Raw genomic sequence first — 19841 nt, forward strand, 5'->3', positions numbered from 1 at the left:
TAGGCAGAGAGAGGTATCTGATGGAGGAGTAAATCATGTTCATTGAGAAAATTTTTGTAGAAAGCCAAAATGATAACATTTTCCAAGCAGCCTGAAGAGAATGGTCTATATACCTTAATAAAGGAGCATTGGTAGGCTAACTTTGGTTGGGCCTGTGGGTAGGGGCCAATTACTGTTTAAATGCCTTGAAGCACTGTAGTGTCACAGCTTTTATCTTAGTTTGTTGTCTGAAGTAAATAAACTTGACCTGTGGTTTACAGAGTGCAGGTCTAGGGTCTTTAGTGAGAATGTTTTACTTACTGTGTGGGTTGAGAAGTACAGCTTTAACTTGCTCCTCTTCAGCTTGTCCTCCACTTTTCAAAGTAGCCGTGGAGTTAAAACCCTGATGAGCCTGTGCTTGTCCAGCTTTTAAAGTACAGATCTTTCTCAACTTACAGTGGGGTTATGTTTCGATAAACCCTTCGTAAGTTCAAAATATCCTAAATTGAAAATGCTTTTAACACATTTAACCTACAGGACAGCAGAGCTTAGCCTACCTGAGATGTGCTCAGGACACTTAACATTAGTCTATAGCTGGGCACAGTTATCTGTCTCAAAGCCTCATTTATGATAAAGCATTGAAAAATATCTCATGTAATTTATTGAATACTGTACTGAAGGTGAAAAGTGGAATGGTTGTCTGGGTACAGAATGGTTGAAAGTGTGTTGGTTTGCTTGTTTACCTTCAGGATTACGTGGCTGAGTGGGAGCTGTGGCCGCCCAGCCTTACCAGAGAGGGTCATCCCATGTATTGCTAGCCTGGGAAAAGATCAAAATTCAAAAATGGAAGTACGATTTCTACCAGATGTGTATTGGTTTAGTACCATGATAAAGTGGAAAAATTGTTAAGTTGAACCATTTGAAGTTGGGGACCATGTAAAATTTAGGGCGGGTTATCCCGCGTATTCATTGTCTCTGAATTGTCTCACTGTTTTCCAAACTGCAGGTTGTGACTTGTTAGTGGTTGCAGAAACAACTAGTGGATTATCACAAGCATTAAAAAAGAAAAGAAACAGGAGTAGAAAATAACAGTACATTGCAATAGTAAGGGCAAATATTGTTTTGTGGAACTTTTGTTTTATATATGCATACGCAGACATGTAAACAGACATATGCGTACTGGTTGTGATGTAAAATGTATTCCCAGGGGTTGCTATTAAAAAAATTTTTTTTAAATCCCTTTCTATAAATTAACATTTGATTGCATTCATTTAGGAATAATATTAACACTTTTTTCATTTAAAAGTTTAACATATGCAAGTAAGTATTTAAATTAGACGCTGTTATTTGACTTATAAATTAATGCTACATCAGCAGTTTTTATATTGGAGAATTTAACTTCATATTTCATTAATAGTAGCTTACTGGTTCCATGTATAATAAATGAAGTGTAATGAAAAGGAAGAACTGTCAACAGATTTCTGTTCATTTTCAAACTCTCATCAACTAATTCTTTAGGCTCGTGAGCAAAAAAAAATTTATAATATTTGTAATTAGAAAGACTTTGTTTAGTCAGTTTGACCCAGAAGTACCTGAAATACTGCAATATTTTTAATGAGATTATCCTTTGGAAAGGACCTATATGGAAGATGCTGTAGAGATCTTGCCTTTACTGTTGAATCTGTACTCTATTAGTACAGTTTAAGTGCTTTGAGATTTTTTAAGAGGCAAGATGAGAAGCGTGGAATGCTTCGTCACATTGAATTAGAAGAGGCTTGAAAGAAGACAGGTATTGTTTATTGTATTGGATATTCCTTAGAGACTGAACTATAATATAAGACTCAGTATATTTGCAGATTAAGTATCTGAAAGTGAAAAAAGCAGAATATGTTCCTGTATGATTTAACTTTTTGTGTGTATATTCAATAATTATTATTAATATTGAATACTGAAGTAGGTCAAAAGTAAATATTGACGATCTCTTGGAGGTGGAATTTGAAGGTAGACAGATTATTATGTTTTAGTTTTCAAAATTTTTAGAGTGTGTAATATTTTTGTAATAAAAGTATTTTTAAGTATCTGAAGTTATCCTCTTATAGCCATTTCTCACACAAATCAGTCAAATGATTATCTCTAAAAGAGTTAAATTATTTTTTGGGGATTGGATAAAATGGTCAGTCATCTTTTTCGGAGACTGCCAACTGTATCATCATCATTTTTAGCACCATAGCAATGGCTTTTAATTGCTATGTGTTTTCAATACCTGTGTGTTTTGTTTTTAATGTGAAGATGGTTGTAGTGAAAACCATTTTCACATAATTGAAGTTTAGGCTTTTGAAGAGTGTGTTTAGGCATGCCTCTCATCTTACCAGAAGTCCTCTAAATTACATAGGCCATTCTAGAAATGAGTCCCTTTAAGAAGTTTTCAAGGCTAATCAATGTGTAAGTTTTTGATGACTGTTACAGAAGTTGACAATGAAACTATGATAAGAATTTGTGCCCGTTTCTAATTTACAGGGTCATTAATGTGATTTGATAACCAGTATATTCCCATCATTCTCATTCTTTGAACTTTGAGGGTTCTTCGTTGCTTATTCTCCCCCCCACCCTTTATTTCCCCTCTTTCCACTGTTTGCACTTTCTTTCATATGTAGTTAGAATCTGTGGCCCATATATATTTCATTTAAACACCTAAGCTGTTACCTAGTTTTTTCTTCCAGAATCTTTTTTTGAAGGGCATTCATTCGATACTTGTCAGGGCTTTTAAAAATAAAATTGTTAAGTTGATGGTTTTCCTTACTTTTCCTTTCTGTGCTCTTAACTGCCATGTTTGCAGTCCCTCACCCAGACTTGCCCCACCGTGAACAGTAGTCATTACATTTCTTATTCTTTACATGGAAGCATTCACTGCTGCCAAATGCTGCATGAGAAACTGAGACAGACATTTCATAAAGATGTACTTTATGAAAGTTCATTTACTTCGCAGGATATGTATTTGTAAAGTATAAACATTAAAAAATAGCATCAGGACTTACCTGGTGGCACAGTGGTTAAGAGTCCGCCTGCCAATGCAGGGGACACGGTTTTGAGCCCTGGTCCGGGAAGATCCCACATGCTGCAGAGCAACTAAGCCCGCGAGCCACAACTACTGAGCCTGAGTGCCACAACTACTGAAGCCCTTGCGACTAGAGCCCATGCTCCGCAACAAGAGAGGGCACTGCAGTGAGAAGTCCGCACACCTCAACGAAGAGTAGCCCCCGCTTGCTGCAACTAGAGAAAGCCCACGCGCAGCAACGAAGACCCAATGCAGCCAAAAATAAATATAAAAAAAATAATAAATTTATTAAAAAAAAGAAAACATACTTATGGTTTAAAAAATAGCATTTGTGTAGAGATATCTAATAGTATTAGTCACTTTGTAAAGTAATTGATTTTATATAATTTTCAATTTTTATTATAAATTAGAGTGATGTTCATATTTCTGATATTGCTAATAGTTTGTTTTTTTAATTTTTAATTTTTTTTATTTATTGATAATAGTTTAACTGAATATTTACTCATGTGCTGTGAGTAGTGTTAGAACATAACCCTGTCAGTCACATGTGATAGTGTAAAGTTCCTATTGTACAAATGAGGAAAATGAGTCTCAGGAAGATGAGGCCTCTGTGCACGTTCACTCAGCTGGTGAATCGAGGAATCAGAGTTCACACCCAGGCTGTCTGGCCCTCAAGCTGGTACAGTAAGTGCCCTTAATATCCACCTTAATATTGTGGAAAATGCTCACAAAGCAAACATAGAATACCTTTTATTTTGTGCTCAATCCTGTCTTTTTCTTAATATGAATGGGAATGTTTGTAGTGGATATATGTAGTGGATATAGCCTATGTCCTTCTAAAAGTTAAAAGGTGATGGTTTTCGTTGTTGGTATTTATTTAGCCAGTGTTTTCCCTCTTCCTGCTGAGAGAACTGATTAAAAGTATGTTTTTATTACCTTGGCATATCTGTTGAACTTTTGAGGCTTATGCTATGTAGCCGTAGCACCCTGTATCTTTCTTCCCTGTTATCTACTAAAGTGTACTCAGCTGTTGGAAATGTTGACACCTGACTCACAGTCTTCCCGTAGGTTCCCTAGGCTAAGGCCTGTTATTGTCTTAGGTAATTTGAGAGTGCCAATGAGGTGACCCATATCAGTTTATTGATTTTTCTCATCTGCCAGGGCCCTTACTTCCATTCTGCAATGCTCATGGCCGTAGGGCCTTAACTTCTGGAGCTCCTCCTGTATAAGTGAATTCCTAAATTTAGATATTTGAGTCTAACCACAAGCTTCTTTTTTTTTTAGCTTTCTTCTCTTACTCTACTAATCCCATAATTCTTATTCTTTGAACTTTGAGGCTCTTGAGTCACATACTACCCCCATCCCCCGCTTTTTTTGGTCCACTGCCTCCACGGCCCTATCCAGTTTAGAATGCACGGCCCATATCCAGCCTCTGTCTTGTTTGAGAGAGAGAATACCATCATGTCTATTAGTATTAAATATGCTGGTAAATCCCTAATTCTTTTTTTTTTTTTTAATTAATTAATTAATTAATTAATTTTTAGCTGTGTTGGATCTTCGTTTCTGTGCGAGGGCTTTCTCTAGTTGCGGCGAGCGGGGGCCACTCTTCATTGCGGTGCGCGGGCCTCTCACTGTCGCGGCCTCTCTTGTTGCGGAGCACAGGCTCCAGATGCGCAGGCTCAGTAATTGTGGCTCACGGGCCTAGTTGCTCCGCGACATGTGGGATCTTCCCAGACCAGGGCTCGATCCCGTGTCCCCTGCATTGGCAGGCAGATTCTCAACCACTGTGCCACCAGGGAAGCCCCCTCCCTAATTCTTGATCAATCTAACTGTGCTGAGATTGCTCAACACAAGTGGAAAAATTGTTACGCAGCCTTATAGGTTGGTACCCCTCTCCATTCAGGTTTCTCTCTGGTTCCTCAGAGATAGAAAATACTCCCCTGTCTTTCTAATTCTCTCTTATTCTCTGCAGTGGGTACGTTGATCATTCCCTGCTCTCTTCAGACTGTATCCTGTCACCCCTCAATCCTAGGAAATGCTGCTACTTTCTAAACAGAATCAGTAGAAGATGCCAGAAGGGAGCTCCCATCCACTGCTATTTCCACTTGGATAACTCAGCTGAGACTTAACATGTTTTACAACTTATCAAACCTTCCCTTCTTTCTGCATTTCTTATCTCAGTGAATGGGTACCACTTTCTGTTTGGTTACTCAGATTTGAAAATGTGAGCATTATCTATGACTTTTCTCTCCCTCTACCCAAACACCAAATCCAGTGGACTCAGCATCCTAACTGTCTCTAGTTAAGTCTGTTTCTCTCCACATTTCCTTTGACCACCGTATTTGCTATTGTCTGGAATAATGCAGCACCCTTCTAGCTGGCTTCCAGTGTTAAAGAAAAAATATTCTCTTAAGGAAAAAATTATTCAGTGACCCTTGTTAAAGAATGGTAAAGCAGACTTTTTAAGGGAGGCTGTCGTGGTGGGTGTAGGGACCACAGCAGTCGGGGAGAGATATGGGACTCAACCCTTAACAAGGACAAGTGGCCATTTATATCCAAGAAGCAGGGGTAGGGGGCAGTGGATGGAAAATTGCTAAGAGGAAACATCAGAGGGAGGCGGGTTTTTGTTAGAACAACTCAGCAGAGTTGCTGAAGGCAGGACAGGGTGATAAGATACCAACGATGAAGGATTTTCGCCAAACTGACTTAGCAAGGTTCTTGCTCACGCTGGATTCTACAGGGACAGAAAGGGAAGCTGGAGGTTGGCTCAGAGGATCCTAGTTAAAGTTTGGCCAAAGGAGAGAGTCTTTATTATAATTCTCTACACTGTTACCTTGCTAGAGAGACCTCCCCGGTTTAAAGCCCATTGCTCTCAGAATGAGTCTGAAACTTACCTAGGTCCTGAAAGGTCCTGCCCATTTTGTCTGCTCCATCTTTTTCTGTCCATAGTCGGTGTATTTTAGTTATTTGAACACAGTAGACTTTTCTCATCTCTGGACCTGGGCATGGTATATCCCTATTCCTAGTACAGTGCCTGGCACATAGTAGGCACTTGATAAATGTCTGTTAGACGATTACGTGAATAAAGGAGCAAATGAAGAGTGTCTTGTAGTGGAAGGATAGGTATAACAATCTCTGAAATATATAGATGTCCAAATGATTCAGGTAGTTACAAAATATACTTAAAATCTTTTATTCAACTGCAGAATTAGTTGATAATGCAGGGACGACTTGGCTGTTCAGAATAGTGTAATTTCAATTAGATGTAAATTTTGTATAAAATGAATGGAGAACCATTTGCATTGAGGAAGCCTTTGATATAAAAGTTGGTGCTCACTTTCCTTACACTCAGGTTTGCATGCAGTGTCATGGCTTAGTTCTTGGTTGTTTCTTCATCTGTCTCTTAGACTCATGAGGAGGTGACTTAAATTAGTATGAAACCATTATCACAACTGGAAAGGCAGTGAAGCATTTGTCTTCCCTCTGCTAGGAGATTTTTTTTTAACCTTTCTAAATGTCAGTGCTTTCGAATTAAAACGGATAAAAGCTCTATATGACTTGCTTCCAACCTATCTAGCATAGAACATTGTATTTTGTATTTATCACTAAGAATCTATTGCATACATAGAGTCAATACAATTCTGCGTAAAGAAAATTATATTTTCAAGGAGCTTGAAATGAGTTGGGAAATGGTGGAGAATATGTAGAAAATAAATTCAGTTTTACTTAAATATAAAATCTAAAAGTAACATAGTAGGGTCAGTAAAGATGATCCTGTAGTAGGATAGTACTAATACTGAATATTTAATTGAGGGCTTCTTTTGTGCCAGGAACTTTTCTAAGCACATTATATTCATTATCTTGTTTAATTTTGTATCATCTATTAGTTGAAAGTACTGTTGTTATCCATATTCTACAACTGAGGACACTGAGATCCAGTGAGGTTATAGCTTGCCCATCTAGTGAGTAGAAGAGCTAGGATTTGAATTTAGGCTATCTGGATCTAGAACCTATACTCATTAATGTTTTATCTTCAGCCAAAATAAACTAGTTGACAAATTGCATTATGTGTATATTGGTACAGTTTTCAGTAAATTTCATGCTAATAAAATTTGTGGAGATAGTTTTCTGGATTAGGTCATTAATTAAAAGCTGTTTTTCAAACATATGTAAATTAATAACTTAATGAAATTTTATGCAATGTTTCATTAATTAAACATGATTTTGCTTTCTGTGTCCTACTTTATTTCTTCCATAGCCACCTATTTTAAGGTTGCTGTCTATTTTCCAAATGATGTAACCATTCCTACATCCACTTTCCATCTTCCAAAAATTCTGTGAAATCTCTGATTTGTTGTAGCTTTTTCTATTGTCTTTATCCTTGTCAGTTTATCCTTTTAAAAATTAATTTACTATCATGTTAGTAATATGGGAAGAAGAGATAAACCCAAACCCAAATCTTTGATTTCTCATGTTATCTTGATGACCTCCAAGTTGTTTTTCTTTACTCCTCTTCCTTCTGTAAGCATAGAATGAGTTACTATTGTAAGGAAGTTATATTTTTATTCACATAAAATGTTTCTCTTGTTAGAGAACAAATATGGGACAATATTGGGAGAATATGAAATAAAATGTCTGACCATAGTGTTTGTTTGAATTGAACTGAATTACTAAAAGTGCTTAAAGTTAGATTATATTCTATTGAGCATGAGGATAATTGCCTGTGAATGAATTTTCATTCAGATTTGGGTGAATATTATCTTGACTCTTTTTAAAATTTATTTATTTATTTTTGGCTGCATTGGGTCTTCGTTGTTGCGTGTGCGGGCTTTCTCTAGTTGCAGTGAGCAGGGGCTACTCTTTGTTGCGGTGCACGGGCTTCTCATTGCAGTGGCTTCTCTTGTTGCAGAGCATGGGCTCTAGGCACGCAGGCTTCGGTAGTTATGGCACGCAGGCTCAGTAGTTGTGGCTCTCAGGTTCAATAGTTGTGGCGCACGGGCTTAGTTACTCCGCGGCATGTGGAATCTTCCTGGACCAGGGCTTGAACCCGTGTCCCCTGCATTGGCAGGCGGATTCTTAACCACTGTGCCACCAGGGAAGTCCCTATCTTGACTCTTTAAAAGTAACTAATATCAAGGAGTAAATGGCAACAGCCATTTGTAATTGGTAAAGACCTGCCAGTTTGCTTGCATAACAATTAAATTTGGCAATATTTTAATCTTAAATTCTTAAATTACTGCTGTTTCAGAAATGACAGCTTTTATCTCAGTAAGTAAAAAACAAATGGAAGGAATTGTGTAAGTGTTCCAGGCAGGGTTCTTTTGGTTGCCCGGTGTCAGAAGTATATTTAAACTTGTAGTCTTTAACTACAAGTTTAAATAAGCGTTAGATACTTATTCTAAGTTTGTAGAGTTTTTGCTGAACAGAAACTTCAAAAAGAGGAAAGAGAACAGAAAACAGCTACCTCTAATCTTTATCTTTCTCATCTCTGATGTATGGCTTCTTTGTCAGGTACCACTTGAAGTCTCTTTTATTTCTTATATCTGCATCTACTTCAATTCCCCCCCCCCCTTTTTTTTTCTGTCAGACTGAGTCTCTAGTCTGCATCCTTCTAAGCAGGGTAGGACTATGAATTTTAATTTAGCAGATTAACCAAAAAACTGAGTTGTGGTGAAATGCACACAGGAACAAGTTACAGTGATTTTCTAGTGTAGTTAGTTGGTCTGGATGAGTCAGTGTAGAGGTGCTCTGCATTTCAAAAACCTGAGGATTCGCTCTGTAAAGTTTTAAAAGTATGCATATAAAAAACATTTCTATCTCGCCTTTAGCTGAAAGTGTTATAGTGAAACTACAGTAGGAATATTTTTTAGAATACAATTATCCACATGACATCATTTATATGTCTATACACTGAGATCAGGTAGCTTTCAGTGAAACTCTAAATGCAAGTTCAAGATGCATTTCTTAAAAAAAAAAAAGATGCATTTCTTCCTGTAGAGTTCATTGCTAAATGTAGTTTTTATAAAAGGATGGAGGCTTTAGGTTATGTTGCGTTCATGGTGACTTACGAGGAAGAATCTGGTAAATTTTTTTTTCTTCACAGCATTTTAAAGTGCTGGAAGTGAGCACTTTAGCAGCTCCCAGTTATTTCTAAAGCAGTGGTTCTCAATGGGTGTGAGTGTCGGGGTGTATTTTTACTTCTTAAGGGGCATTTGACAATTCCTGGATATATTTTGTTTGTCACAACTGGGGAGAGAAGCGTTATGTGTGCTACTTGTGTGGAGTAGGTAGAGGCCAGATACACTACTGACCATGCTGCAATGAACAGGACCACCCCACAGCAGAGAAATATCCAGCCCAAAAGCCAACAGTGCTAGAGCTGAGCAGCCCTGTCTGTAGACTCAAGGATTATAGAGCAAAAAGGTCACAAGGTTCAAAATAGAGAAGACAGAGGATTTTTTGGAGTTAGAGAAATCACCCCTCACTGGTTTTGAATGTCTTAGAGGGAGTGAGAGAGGAGTTCACTTCTGCTGAAAGCTAGAGTTTAAATATATCTGAATTCACTATATTAAGCCATATTTTGACTTTGGTAATTGTGTATTTAAACCAGTTTCAGTTGTATTTAAATTCTTACCAATCAGATTATTTTTTAATTTCTTAGATTAATTTTCCTAGCTAATGGTAGCCCAAGATGAGACCTACAAGAACGAAAAATAATTAACATTTAGGAACACTGTAACTAAATTAATATTTTCTCAATGTAAATATAAATTGAGCTACATATTCTTTGTTCCTAACATTTAAATGTGGAGTATTATTAACAAAAATACAGATACACTTTGCCAAGTACACTTGCCATTTTCTGTCATGATGTGTATGTTTCTGGAAAGTTTTTGATAAAACAGACAATTTTTATCCTATGTTAACTATATTTTATCTGTGAATTAGATTCTTCAACTGTTTAATTCTCATGAAATTACAGATATACTTCAAAATATGTTTAAAAACAAAATTCCAAAATGCTGCAGGTATTTGAAACAACGTTAAAAACATGACTGTAATTCTATTTCACTGTAACACGTTGAGTATTCAGTGGTAGGTATAAATGCCCGTATGAAAAATTTGGCTCTACTACATCCTGAATATCCTGATATATAAACGGAATATTTATTCAATTGTTTTTTACCTTCTTAGTATTTAAGTGTTTTTTGAATGAAATTAAATGTCCAGGTTTTTTAAAAACAACTGTCAGGGAAGTTTTTTCAAACTCAGTTTCTTTGCTCTTCATCATAAACACAGCGTGAGAGAAAAATTCCACATGTCTAATGATGGCCACCAGATGGAGAGCTTATACTACACTGCTGAAGACTAGTGATAGGTGGTGAAAACTGAATTGGTGTGAGCGGTGATATTCAGCAATGGTGAAAGGTGTGGACTGGCAGTGCTACTCTTTGAAACATGTGCTTTAAAATTAGACAGGTTTCCTTTTTTTTTTACAGGAGCTTTTCTTCTTTTCTTGGCTGCTTGCTTCAAATATCTCTGTGGAAACCAAATTAAAACAATATCTTCACGTATTTATTATAATATTGATGCTGATTTTATTTTGTTAAAGTTTTTGCTTTTTATGGTAGTTACTAGCTGTTACTGAATTTCTAATACATTTAAAGCATTCAAAAATAATTAGGTGAATGTTTTTGTGACTGAATACTTTATATTTTACTTATAATTCCCTAAATAAGGCAGATGAGCAAATAAAATTACATGTAGTATGACTTAGGGGAAGGTATGTGGCCTAGCGGAAAGAGCTTAGGCTGTGAAGTCAGATGGCCCTGGGTTGGAAAATGATCAGCCAGGTTACCTTACAGAGTTTCTTACAGTGAAAATTAAAAATAATGTTTGTAAGTGGCCTTCTGAAAAGTGCATGTCCCTGGAGGTGACGACATGATTTTAAATTCTAGCTTCTCCACGTACAGCTGTGGGGCCTTGGGAAAATTACTTAATTTTAGAGCCTAAATTTATTCTTTTATATGTTTAAGATAGTAATACCTTATCCTAGAATTGTTTTATCCTTTGTAAAACATAAAAATGTGATCATAGTAAGCGTATAACTCTACAACTTGCTTGTTCCTTACCAATATATTCCTGACATCGCTTGAGTGGGAGCTCGTAGTTCTGTCTCATTCTTTATACTTCGTAATATTCCACGGTAACCAGCCATTCCCATATTTATTTACTTTCAGGTTGTTTTCTGTTTTTGCCAGTTTGAACAGTAAACATTCTTGACCGTATATTTATATTTTGGTGTTTTAATTTCTGTGGAGTAGGTATCCAAAAGTGATATTGCTACACAAAGGATATTCTCAAAAATTTAAATGAATTCTTCCTAGCTTACTCTCCAGAAAATTTTGAGCAACTTACATTCCCGCTAGAAAGTATGAGTGTTTCTGTGTCTCCCTGCCTTTGTGAGCTTTAGATGTTAGACTTTTTTTTTTTTTTTTTTTGCTGATCTGATGGATAAAATTTGTTGAACCACCAGTGAGAGTATCCATCTTAATATGTGGTTATTTATTGGCCATTTGTATTTTCTCTTAAGGGAATTACTTGGTTCACATTCTTTGTCCATTTTTATATTCCTTTCACTTCCCTTTAAAATCAAGAAGTTTCTTGATTACAAATATTTAATGCCATGTCTGTTATACTGCGTATATTTCCTCGTGTTCTACCTTGTCTCTTTATCGTCTTCTTTGCTTTAGACGAATGTTGGAATTTTTTTTTTGTAGATACTATCTATCTATCTATCTAGATATCTATTTATTGCGACATTGGGTCTTCGTTGCTGCGCACGGGCTTTTCTCTAGTTGCGGCGAGTGGGGGCTACTCTTCGTTGCGGTGCGCAGGCTTCTCATTGCACCGGCTTCTCTTGTTGTGGAGCACGGGCTCTAGGCACACGTGCTTCCGTAGTTGTGGCATGCGGGCTCAGTAGTTGTGGCTTGCAGCCTCTAGAGTGCAGGCTCAGTAGTTGTGGCGCACGGGCTTAGTTGCTCTGCGGACTGTGGGATCTGCCTGGACCAGGGCTTGAACCCGTGTCGCCTGAATTGGCAGGCGGATTCTTAAGCACTGCGCCACCAGGGAAGTCCGAATTTTTTTTTTTTAATAGAGTAAAAAAATCTATATCAGGCTTTTTCTTTATGACTTCTAGGTTTCTCATCTTGCCGAAGAATACATCCCCACTCCAATAATATAAAGTACTATTCTAAATTTTAAATACTACCCTTCAAATTATCTTTAATCCATTATAATTTATTTTTACCTGTGGTTTGACGTAGACAGCTTCATCAAATTAGAGAGCCAAACGGTCCTTCCTGCAATATATATTTAATCTGTTTCTTCATTCTGTTTTGTCTTGCAAATATTTACTATATTGAATTGTTTCCATTTTGGTACCATATGTTTAGCTTACCATAGTTTTATGGTATATTGGAATATTTATTAGGCATAGTGCCCCCTTATTTTTTTCATGATTTTATTGGGAATTCTAGTTTTTATGGAAACTTCAAAATCATTTTAAAAAGATAAACATAACCCTTTGGGATTCTGATTTACTTTATAATTTCTATATTAATATAGAAAATTTTATTATTATTTTTCTTGGTATATTTAAAGTCTACCCACCCAGGAGAATAGAGTATCTTTAGATTATTTAGTGTCCTTCAATAAAATGTTATAGTTTTTTTTAGATTAAATTTATTCCTATGTAGTTTATCATTTTGTCGTTATAGGGCAAAAATCCTTATAGGATCTTTTTCTACCTCTATCTCTAGTTTGCTATTGGTAGTTTAAAGAAAAGCTATTGGTGTTTATTTATCTTGTAACTGGCTGCCATCAAATGAATCTTTTCATTTGTGCTAATTGGTGGAATCTTTTGTATTTTAGGTACACAATGATATCATCTGCAAATAAAGATAATTTTGGGTTTTTAAAATTCTGTTTGTTACATTAGCTACAGCATACAAATTGATGGATTATCCTAGAGATAGTGGAGACTTATGACTCATGTGAAAAGTGAACTCTTTAGTATTTTGCACTTTAATATGTTTGCTTTTGGTAACTGGTCAATAATCTCATCATTTTTAGGCAGGTTCTTTTTATTCCCATTATACTTAAGTCACAAGGAAAGGGACCTACTTGACTTTAATGTTTGAAAGGGTCTCTTTTTCTTTTGGTCCAGTCATTAATCTTGATTCTGAATGAGATAGTATTTAAGTAATCCTAATATTCCCAATTATTATTATTATTATTATTGTTATTTTTAGTTAGGACTTCAATATAATACATTTTTAGGGGAAACAATTCAGTCCATAACAGGCAGGGAATGTAAAACAAACAAAAGCAATTATAACAGTTCCTGGAAATATGAGAGGCTGAGCAAGAGAATGTGTTCATAACTCCAACTTGATAATAGTCTCTGTCCTCTTCCTCCAGGGTTACTATCGAGAAAGACTTGTGCCAGCGTATGTTCTCTCTTCCTCCACTTCCTTCCATAACATTCGTTTTTAAACCCGCAGTTCCCTGAGAATTTACAGTTATTACCTAAGATACTGCACTTGTCACTCAGGGCCTGCTCAGTTTAAAGGCTCATATCTCTTTTTCATTCTAGCAGATTCTCATAGTTTATTTTAAGTTATAATTTCCTTTAATCCATTTTCTGTTTACCCTTTTTAGCTCTCATATTATTTGGAAGTTGAACCTTGTGAATTGGTTGATTGTTTATCTCTTTTATCTTTAATGTTTTCCAACTCTTCTTTTTATTACACTGTTTGAGATATTTTATCTTTGAAGCCTTAGCCCTTTTATACATTGAAAGTCTTATTTTTAATTTTCCAAAGTTCTTTCTTGTTCTGTTTCTTGGTGATAATGTAGTTATTTATTTTAGTTTTTTTTTTAATTCAAGTAAAACATACATCAACATGTACAAAGAGTAAATGTGGCCAATTATCAGAAAGCAAACAAATCCATGTAACTATCACTTTAGAAAAGAAATAGTAGAACATTGCTAGCGTTCCAGAAAGACCCTCTTCAGCATCTTCCGCATCATTGCTTCCTCCCTCCTGCTGTAACACTATCCTGACTAGAAACATAACAGAATAGTTTTATATGTTTGGCTATTTTCTCTCAAGATTATGTTTGTGAGATTTATCCATGTTCTTGCCTGTAGCAGTGGTTTGTTTAGTTTCACTGTTTCATGGAATTACATTGTATGAATATACCACAATCTATTTGTATTCTTGTTTTTGGATATGTGGATCATTTCCAGTTTCATATTACTATGGATAATGCTGCTATGGACATTCTTTTACATGTCTTTTTGGTGCATGTATGTATACATTTTTGTTGGATGTGTTAGCGTGGGTTTTCCCAGAAGTAGATTCTGAGACAAGGGCTCTGCAGGTAATTTATTTGTGAAGTGAGATCAAGAAGCAAGAGTGAGGGACAGGGAATTAAAGAGATGCGAGGAAGCCTCTGCGAGCCTAAGTGAGAGACTGGCCATTGCAGTGAGTGGCTGGCCTTCAGTCCTGCAGGCCCTCAGAGGACCCTTGTGTACTGCATCTCAGACCTGTCTGCCTGAGGGATGGAGGAGGCATGCAAAGCATTTATCAGCTTCCCAAACCCCACTGGTTAGGGGTGGCCACCAGGGCATTACCTCCATGTACTTCTGGGTAGTGCATGCATATGTGCCTTCAAATGCTTTTGAACACAGGTTTTAAAATTTTAGAATTAGCTAGAGGACACAGCTTAGAAGGCTTCATTATAAATATGGAGCAGAATGTAAGTGTTATCAATCTTGATATAAAAATAAAAATCTAATTAAAACCGAGATGTGGAAGGGAGATTGTAAGTGAAAAAGGTACATGTGGGTGAAAAAAAATCTAATTTTTCTTTTTGTAGAATAAACAGATATTGTCTCAAATGGTACATTATTTAAAATTATGATGGCAAACAAGAACAATTATAAGGCAGAAACAGAAAGTAGTTATATCTGGTGAGTGGAAGTGGGATGGGAGGAATGCTTATTTGGGAACACTTCTGTAAGACTTGAATTTTTCTCCCATACACAGGTTAATTTAATAAATTACATTAAAATGTAGTTTCCATATACTGATACAGAAAAAACTTAAGGATTTTTAAGTGGAAAATAGTAAGTTATGTATACAACAATGAGTTGTATGTAGCTACCTTTTTTGGTAAGTGTATATATACTTATATTTGTGTTATAAAAATGGAGAAAAGGTTGAAAATCGGGCAGAGAAACCAAGGGAACAAGTGAGACTTTTTTGATTCGTGTAAACATATTTATTGCTAAGTGAAATAAGCCAGATACAGAATGACAAATCCTGTATGATTTCACTTTTACGTGGAATCTAAAATAGTCAAAATCATGGAAACAGAGAGTAGAATGGTGGTTGCCAGGGACTAGGAGGTGGGGAAAATGAAGAGGTGATGGTCAAAGGGTACAGAGTTTCAGTTAAGCAAGATAAGTAATATGTACAGCATAGTGCCTATAGCTAACAGTACCACGTTGTATACTTAACATTTTTTAAGAGTAGATCTTACAAGTTAAGTGTTCTTAACACGCACATGAACAGGCACACACACACAAATGATAATGATAATATGGGGCTGGGAGGAAACTTTGAGAGGTGACAGATATGTCTGTGGCCTTGAAGGTGGTGATGGCTTCATGAGTGTATACTTACCCCCAAACTCATCAAGTTGTATATATTAAATATGTATAGCTTTTTTACATGTCAGTCATAGCTCAATAGATTGGTTTAAAAGGATTAAGTATTGCTATAAAATAAAACTGAAAAGAAATCTTTAAAGGACTAGCCAGATTAAAATTCCTGAGTTTATATGTTGAGTTAATATCTTTATTTTTCAAGAAAGTAGTAGACTAAAACTGACTTTACCTTTCTATTTAACCTGTAAAACTTGATTTCAAATTTTTTATTTGAATATTGGTTTAGTAGTGCCCAGGATAGTGTCATAACAGGTAACATATTGGAAAAATGGATCTTCTGTATTTTGATGAATAACATTTTGTTTTGCAATTTGGGAAATTAAAAATTTGTATGCACCTAATTCCTCCTTTTCCCCTGAGGCCTCTTAAGCTTCTTCTTTTTCTCTCCCTCCCTTCCTTCTACCTAAGTCCCTATGCTGAGGGCTCTTGTAATCCAGTGGGCATGAGACATGTGCCACACCAGAAGATTAAGCTCTTAAATACCAGTGGCGAGGGCCAAGATTTTCCACAGTAGGTAAATTTCAAGAGGTCATTGTGGAAATTGGTGTTGAACCTAATTGTTTGTAGATGTTCTTTACTCCAGGATTGATGTATTGAGGATTTTAAAAATCAGTGAATAACATACATTATTTGTATTTGTTTCTTCAGATTTATGTTCATTTGCCAAGTGTAAATCATAGAAAAGTTGAAGTTTTTAAAAATTTTAAAAATTTTATTGTAGCTGTTGATGCCATTGGGGTCTCCAGTTCTTAGAGAAGTTTACTAAAACCAAAACTGTACTTGAAGGCTGTGTCATGTCTTTTGCCTGGTATCTACTGTCTCATATAGATCATGGAAGATTAAAATAAAGTTTTTTTTTGTTCGATATATATTATTTCAATTTAAACTTCTTATTTTGTTATTTGGTGCATGTTGTCAGTAAATTCTACAGGATTAGCTGGTAGTAAGGCTTTACTTTTGAGATATAGATATTTCTATAGAAATTACCATTTGTTTGCTTTGTTTATCAGGAAGCAAGTCTGTCTATTCACAGAACATATTTCTAATTTAATTTAGATTACATTTTATTTGAATTCAGTAAACATTTTATTTTATTCATCTGTGTTCAGTTAGAATTTTGTTTTATTCAACTATTATCAAAATTTTTTTCTTAAATTTTATTATATGTAGTTGGAGTAGAAGAAAAGTATGAATTGAGAAGGACTAGGTTTGAATCCTAAATCCACTGCCTACTAGCTCTGGAACTTTGGAGAAGTGACTTCACTTCTCTGAGCTTTAGTCAGAGCTGAGAGGAGTAAATGAAATATCTGAATGTGCTGTATAATATATATGATAAGGTTTAGCATAGTTTTAGCACATAGTAGGTATAATAAATATGTTTTATCATTTTCTAGAAACCAGAATAACAAGATAATACTTTTTAATCTTCTCTCCTTCTATACACATTAAAATATTCATTGAACAAACAGCATCGCAGAGAAAATAAAAAGAATATTCACCTACAATTCTTTAGTTCTGTATTTTAAACCTGAATTTTTTAATAGTTCTCAAAGTGCTATTCAGGGACCCCTGCCAGTCCCTGAAATCATTTCAGAGGCTCTGCAAGATCAGAATTACTTTCATAATAATACTGGGACACTACTTGCCTTTTTCCCCCGGGTTGAAGTTTGTGCGGATGGTGCGGGAGCAGTGCTGGGTGAGACTCAGGGAGGCACCAGGCAGCACCACCAGGCACTCTCCGTTTAAAAGCAAAACAAAACTGTTCACTGAAGAAAAGAACGTCCTTGATGAAACAGTAAAAACTTAATTATTTTGTTAAATCCGAGCCTTTGAGTACACGTTGCTTTAATATTCCAAATGACAGAATAGGAAGCATGCATAGAAATACATCTGTATACTGAGGTACAGTGGGTTGTTCGGAGAAAAAGCTCTGGTGTGATTGCTTGAATTGTGAGCTCCTCTAGCTGCTTTTTTTCTCAGGATGCCATTTTTACTTGAAAGAACGGACAAACTAACTATGGTTATTCAGACTTGACATTTGACAGATATTTCCTCAGAAAGAAATGAAGTGAGCCTGTCACTTCAAGAAAAACAACTCATGGTACTTGCTACTAATGATAATGAGTCTAGCTTTCATAAAACAAAATTATAATTTTGAAAAACGTGTCTGTTCTCAACACTTAAAACTTACGAGATTATTGATAATATTATCAAATGTGATATTTTAAAATATTGTGTAATGAAGTGTGAAATTTTACAAATGGATGAGAGATCCATTCAAAGTATATGACAGACCAATGGATTTTAATGTAGCAGTATGTAAAACATTCACTTGAAATGGTTTCAGATTCCACCTTACAATCTAACCTTTAAGAATGACTACTTGTTGAGTTTGGTGACACATCAGAGAGGAATATCCAGTCACCTGAAAAGAGTATTAGAACACTTCTCCCTTTTCCAATAGAGTATTTGTCTGAACTTGGATTTTTTTCATATATTTCAACCAAATAACAAATCATATGAGATGGATTACAGAAGTAGATATGAGAATCCAATCATCTTCTCTTAAGTCAGATATTAAGAGATTTGAAAAAATGTAAAAGCTATTCTCACTAAATCTTGTTTTGTTTTTGAAAATTTTTTTTTAACTAAAATGTTATTTATGTTAACATGTAATGGCTTTATTTTTAAAAATGAATTTAAATAAATATTTTAAAGTTTTCTTAGTTTTACTTCCAATATGGTTAGTATAGATGGTAAACTTTATAAACAAAGGCCCTTTGAGGTCTTCAGTAGTCTTTAAGGGTGGAAAGAGATCTTGAGTCTGAAGGTTAGAGGGGTGCTGCTTATTCCCTTTTCCCTTTTAGCTGTTATCCATATGAATACTTAATTTGGGAGTAAAATGATAATTAAAGCCACAATATGATTTATTAATCCTGTTATTAGTATATGGTTACAATAAGTTGGTATAAATATAGTAATGATAAAAAGGCAAAACTCTCTTCAGGCGAAAATATATTTGGATCTTTCCTGAATTTAAATGAAATTAAGAGCTAGATTTAACTATGTTGTCGAAAATTTATTCTCTAAAAAAAAAAAAAATACACACACCCATTACATATATCCTTAGTGTATGCTTTCTTTTGAACTAATTGTTATAGAAAGGTTTCAGTTGAAAACTGGTTGCTACATTCCTCTTTTGGTATTTTCAGTTATAACTAAATGTGTGTATTACTTGTCAGATCTCTTATGCTCTGACCCTGCGTAAGTGGTAGTTATTAGCTTGGAAGATGAGGTAACTTAGAGGACCCTGATTGGTTGTACCATGAAAGCAACTTAGAGGGTTCATCTGTGCAAAGCACAGTGACCTAAATCAGCTATGTCCTCCCTGCCCCTGGACTCTGCAAGGGACTTACTGCACTACACTATCAAAAACAAGGCATTTATATACCGCTATGGAAAGATTTCGGCTGGAGAAGAAGTTACCTGTATGTACCTAGTTATGATCTTGTGTTTTATTTATGAACAAGTTTGAATCTTTCAGAGTTTAATAGTGAAGCCTGAAGAAATGTCAGGCTTATTAGCACTGGCTTAGAATAGTATCATCCTCTGTGTCCTTGGCCGTGGAAGTCATCCGCTGAAAGGAGTAAATCCTTGTGTGCTATTAACAATGTTTGTAGCATTTTTATTATTCTATAGAATGCGTCTTTTGATTAGTTAGTATTACTTGAATGAGGCTTTAAGCAGTTTTATATGGCTAAGATATTAGGAAAGAAATTACTGTGTCTTAATGGTTAAATATGTTTTGAAGCTAAACTGAAGTATTTGATAACTGAAATTACATGGTTAATAATCATAATTTATGGGAGGTGTTACTTTTGGGCTATAGCCATATGTCTTATAATGAAGAAATTACTTTGTGATAGGGATCTTCTGATGCTGTTTTAATAATGGATTTTGTAAACCTCAGGTGTCAGAAGAGGATAATAGCCTAGGTTTATGACTATA

The 19841-nt window shown here is 35.5% G+C and overlaps 1 protein-coding gene across 13 annotated transcripts in view; it reads left to right on the plus strand.

The window, feature by feature from the left end:
• Positions 1–19841, plus strand: part of SLC4A7 (solute carrier family 4 member 7) — a 119106-nt gene that overhangs the window by 18767 nt on the left and 80498 nt on the right. For 2 of the 13 annotated variants that reach the window (XM_082346455.1, XM_082346460.1), the window contains exon 1: positions 8630–19321. The exons of 10 other annotated variants lie outside the window; for them this stretch is intronic. In XM_082346455.1, the coding sequence (XP_082202581.1) occupies positions 19289–19321 (33 nt within the window). In that variant the 5' untranslated portion in view covers positions 8630–19288. Of the gene's footprint in view, positions 1–8629; positions 19322–19841 lie in introns of those variants that run through there. One more of the 13 variants, XM_082346454.1, reaches the window with a different exon arrangement.

This window comes from Balaenoptera borealis (genome assembly GCF_965194805.1).
Source record: "Balaenoptera borealis genome assembly, chromosome: 12".
NCBI classification, from domain to species: Eukaryota; Metazoa; Chordata; class Mammalia; order Artiodactyla; family Balaenopteridae; genus Balaenoptera; species Balaenoptera borealis.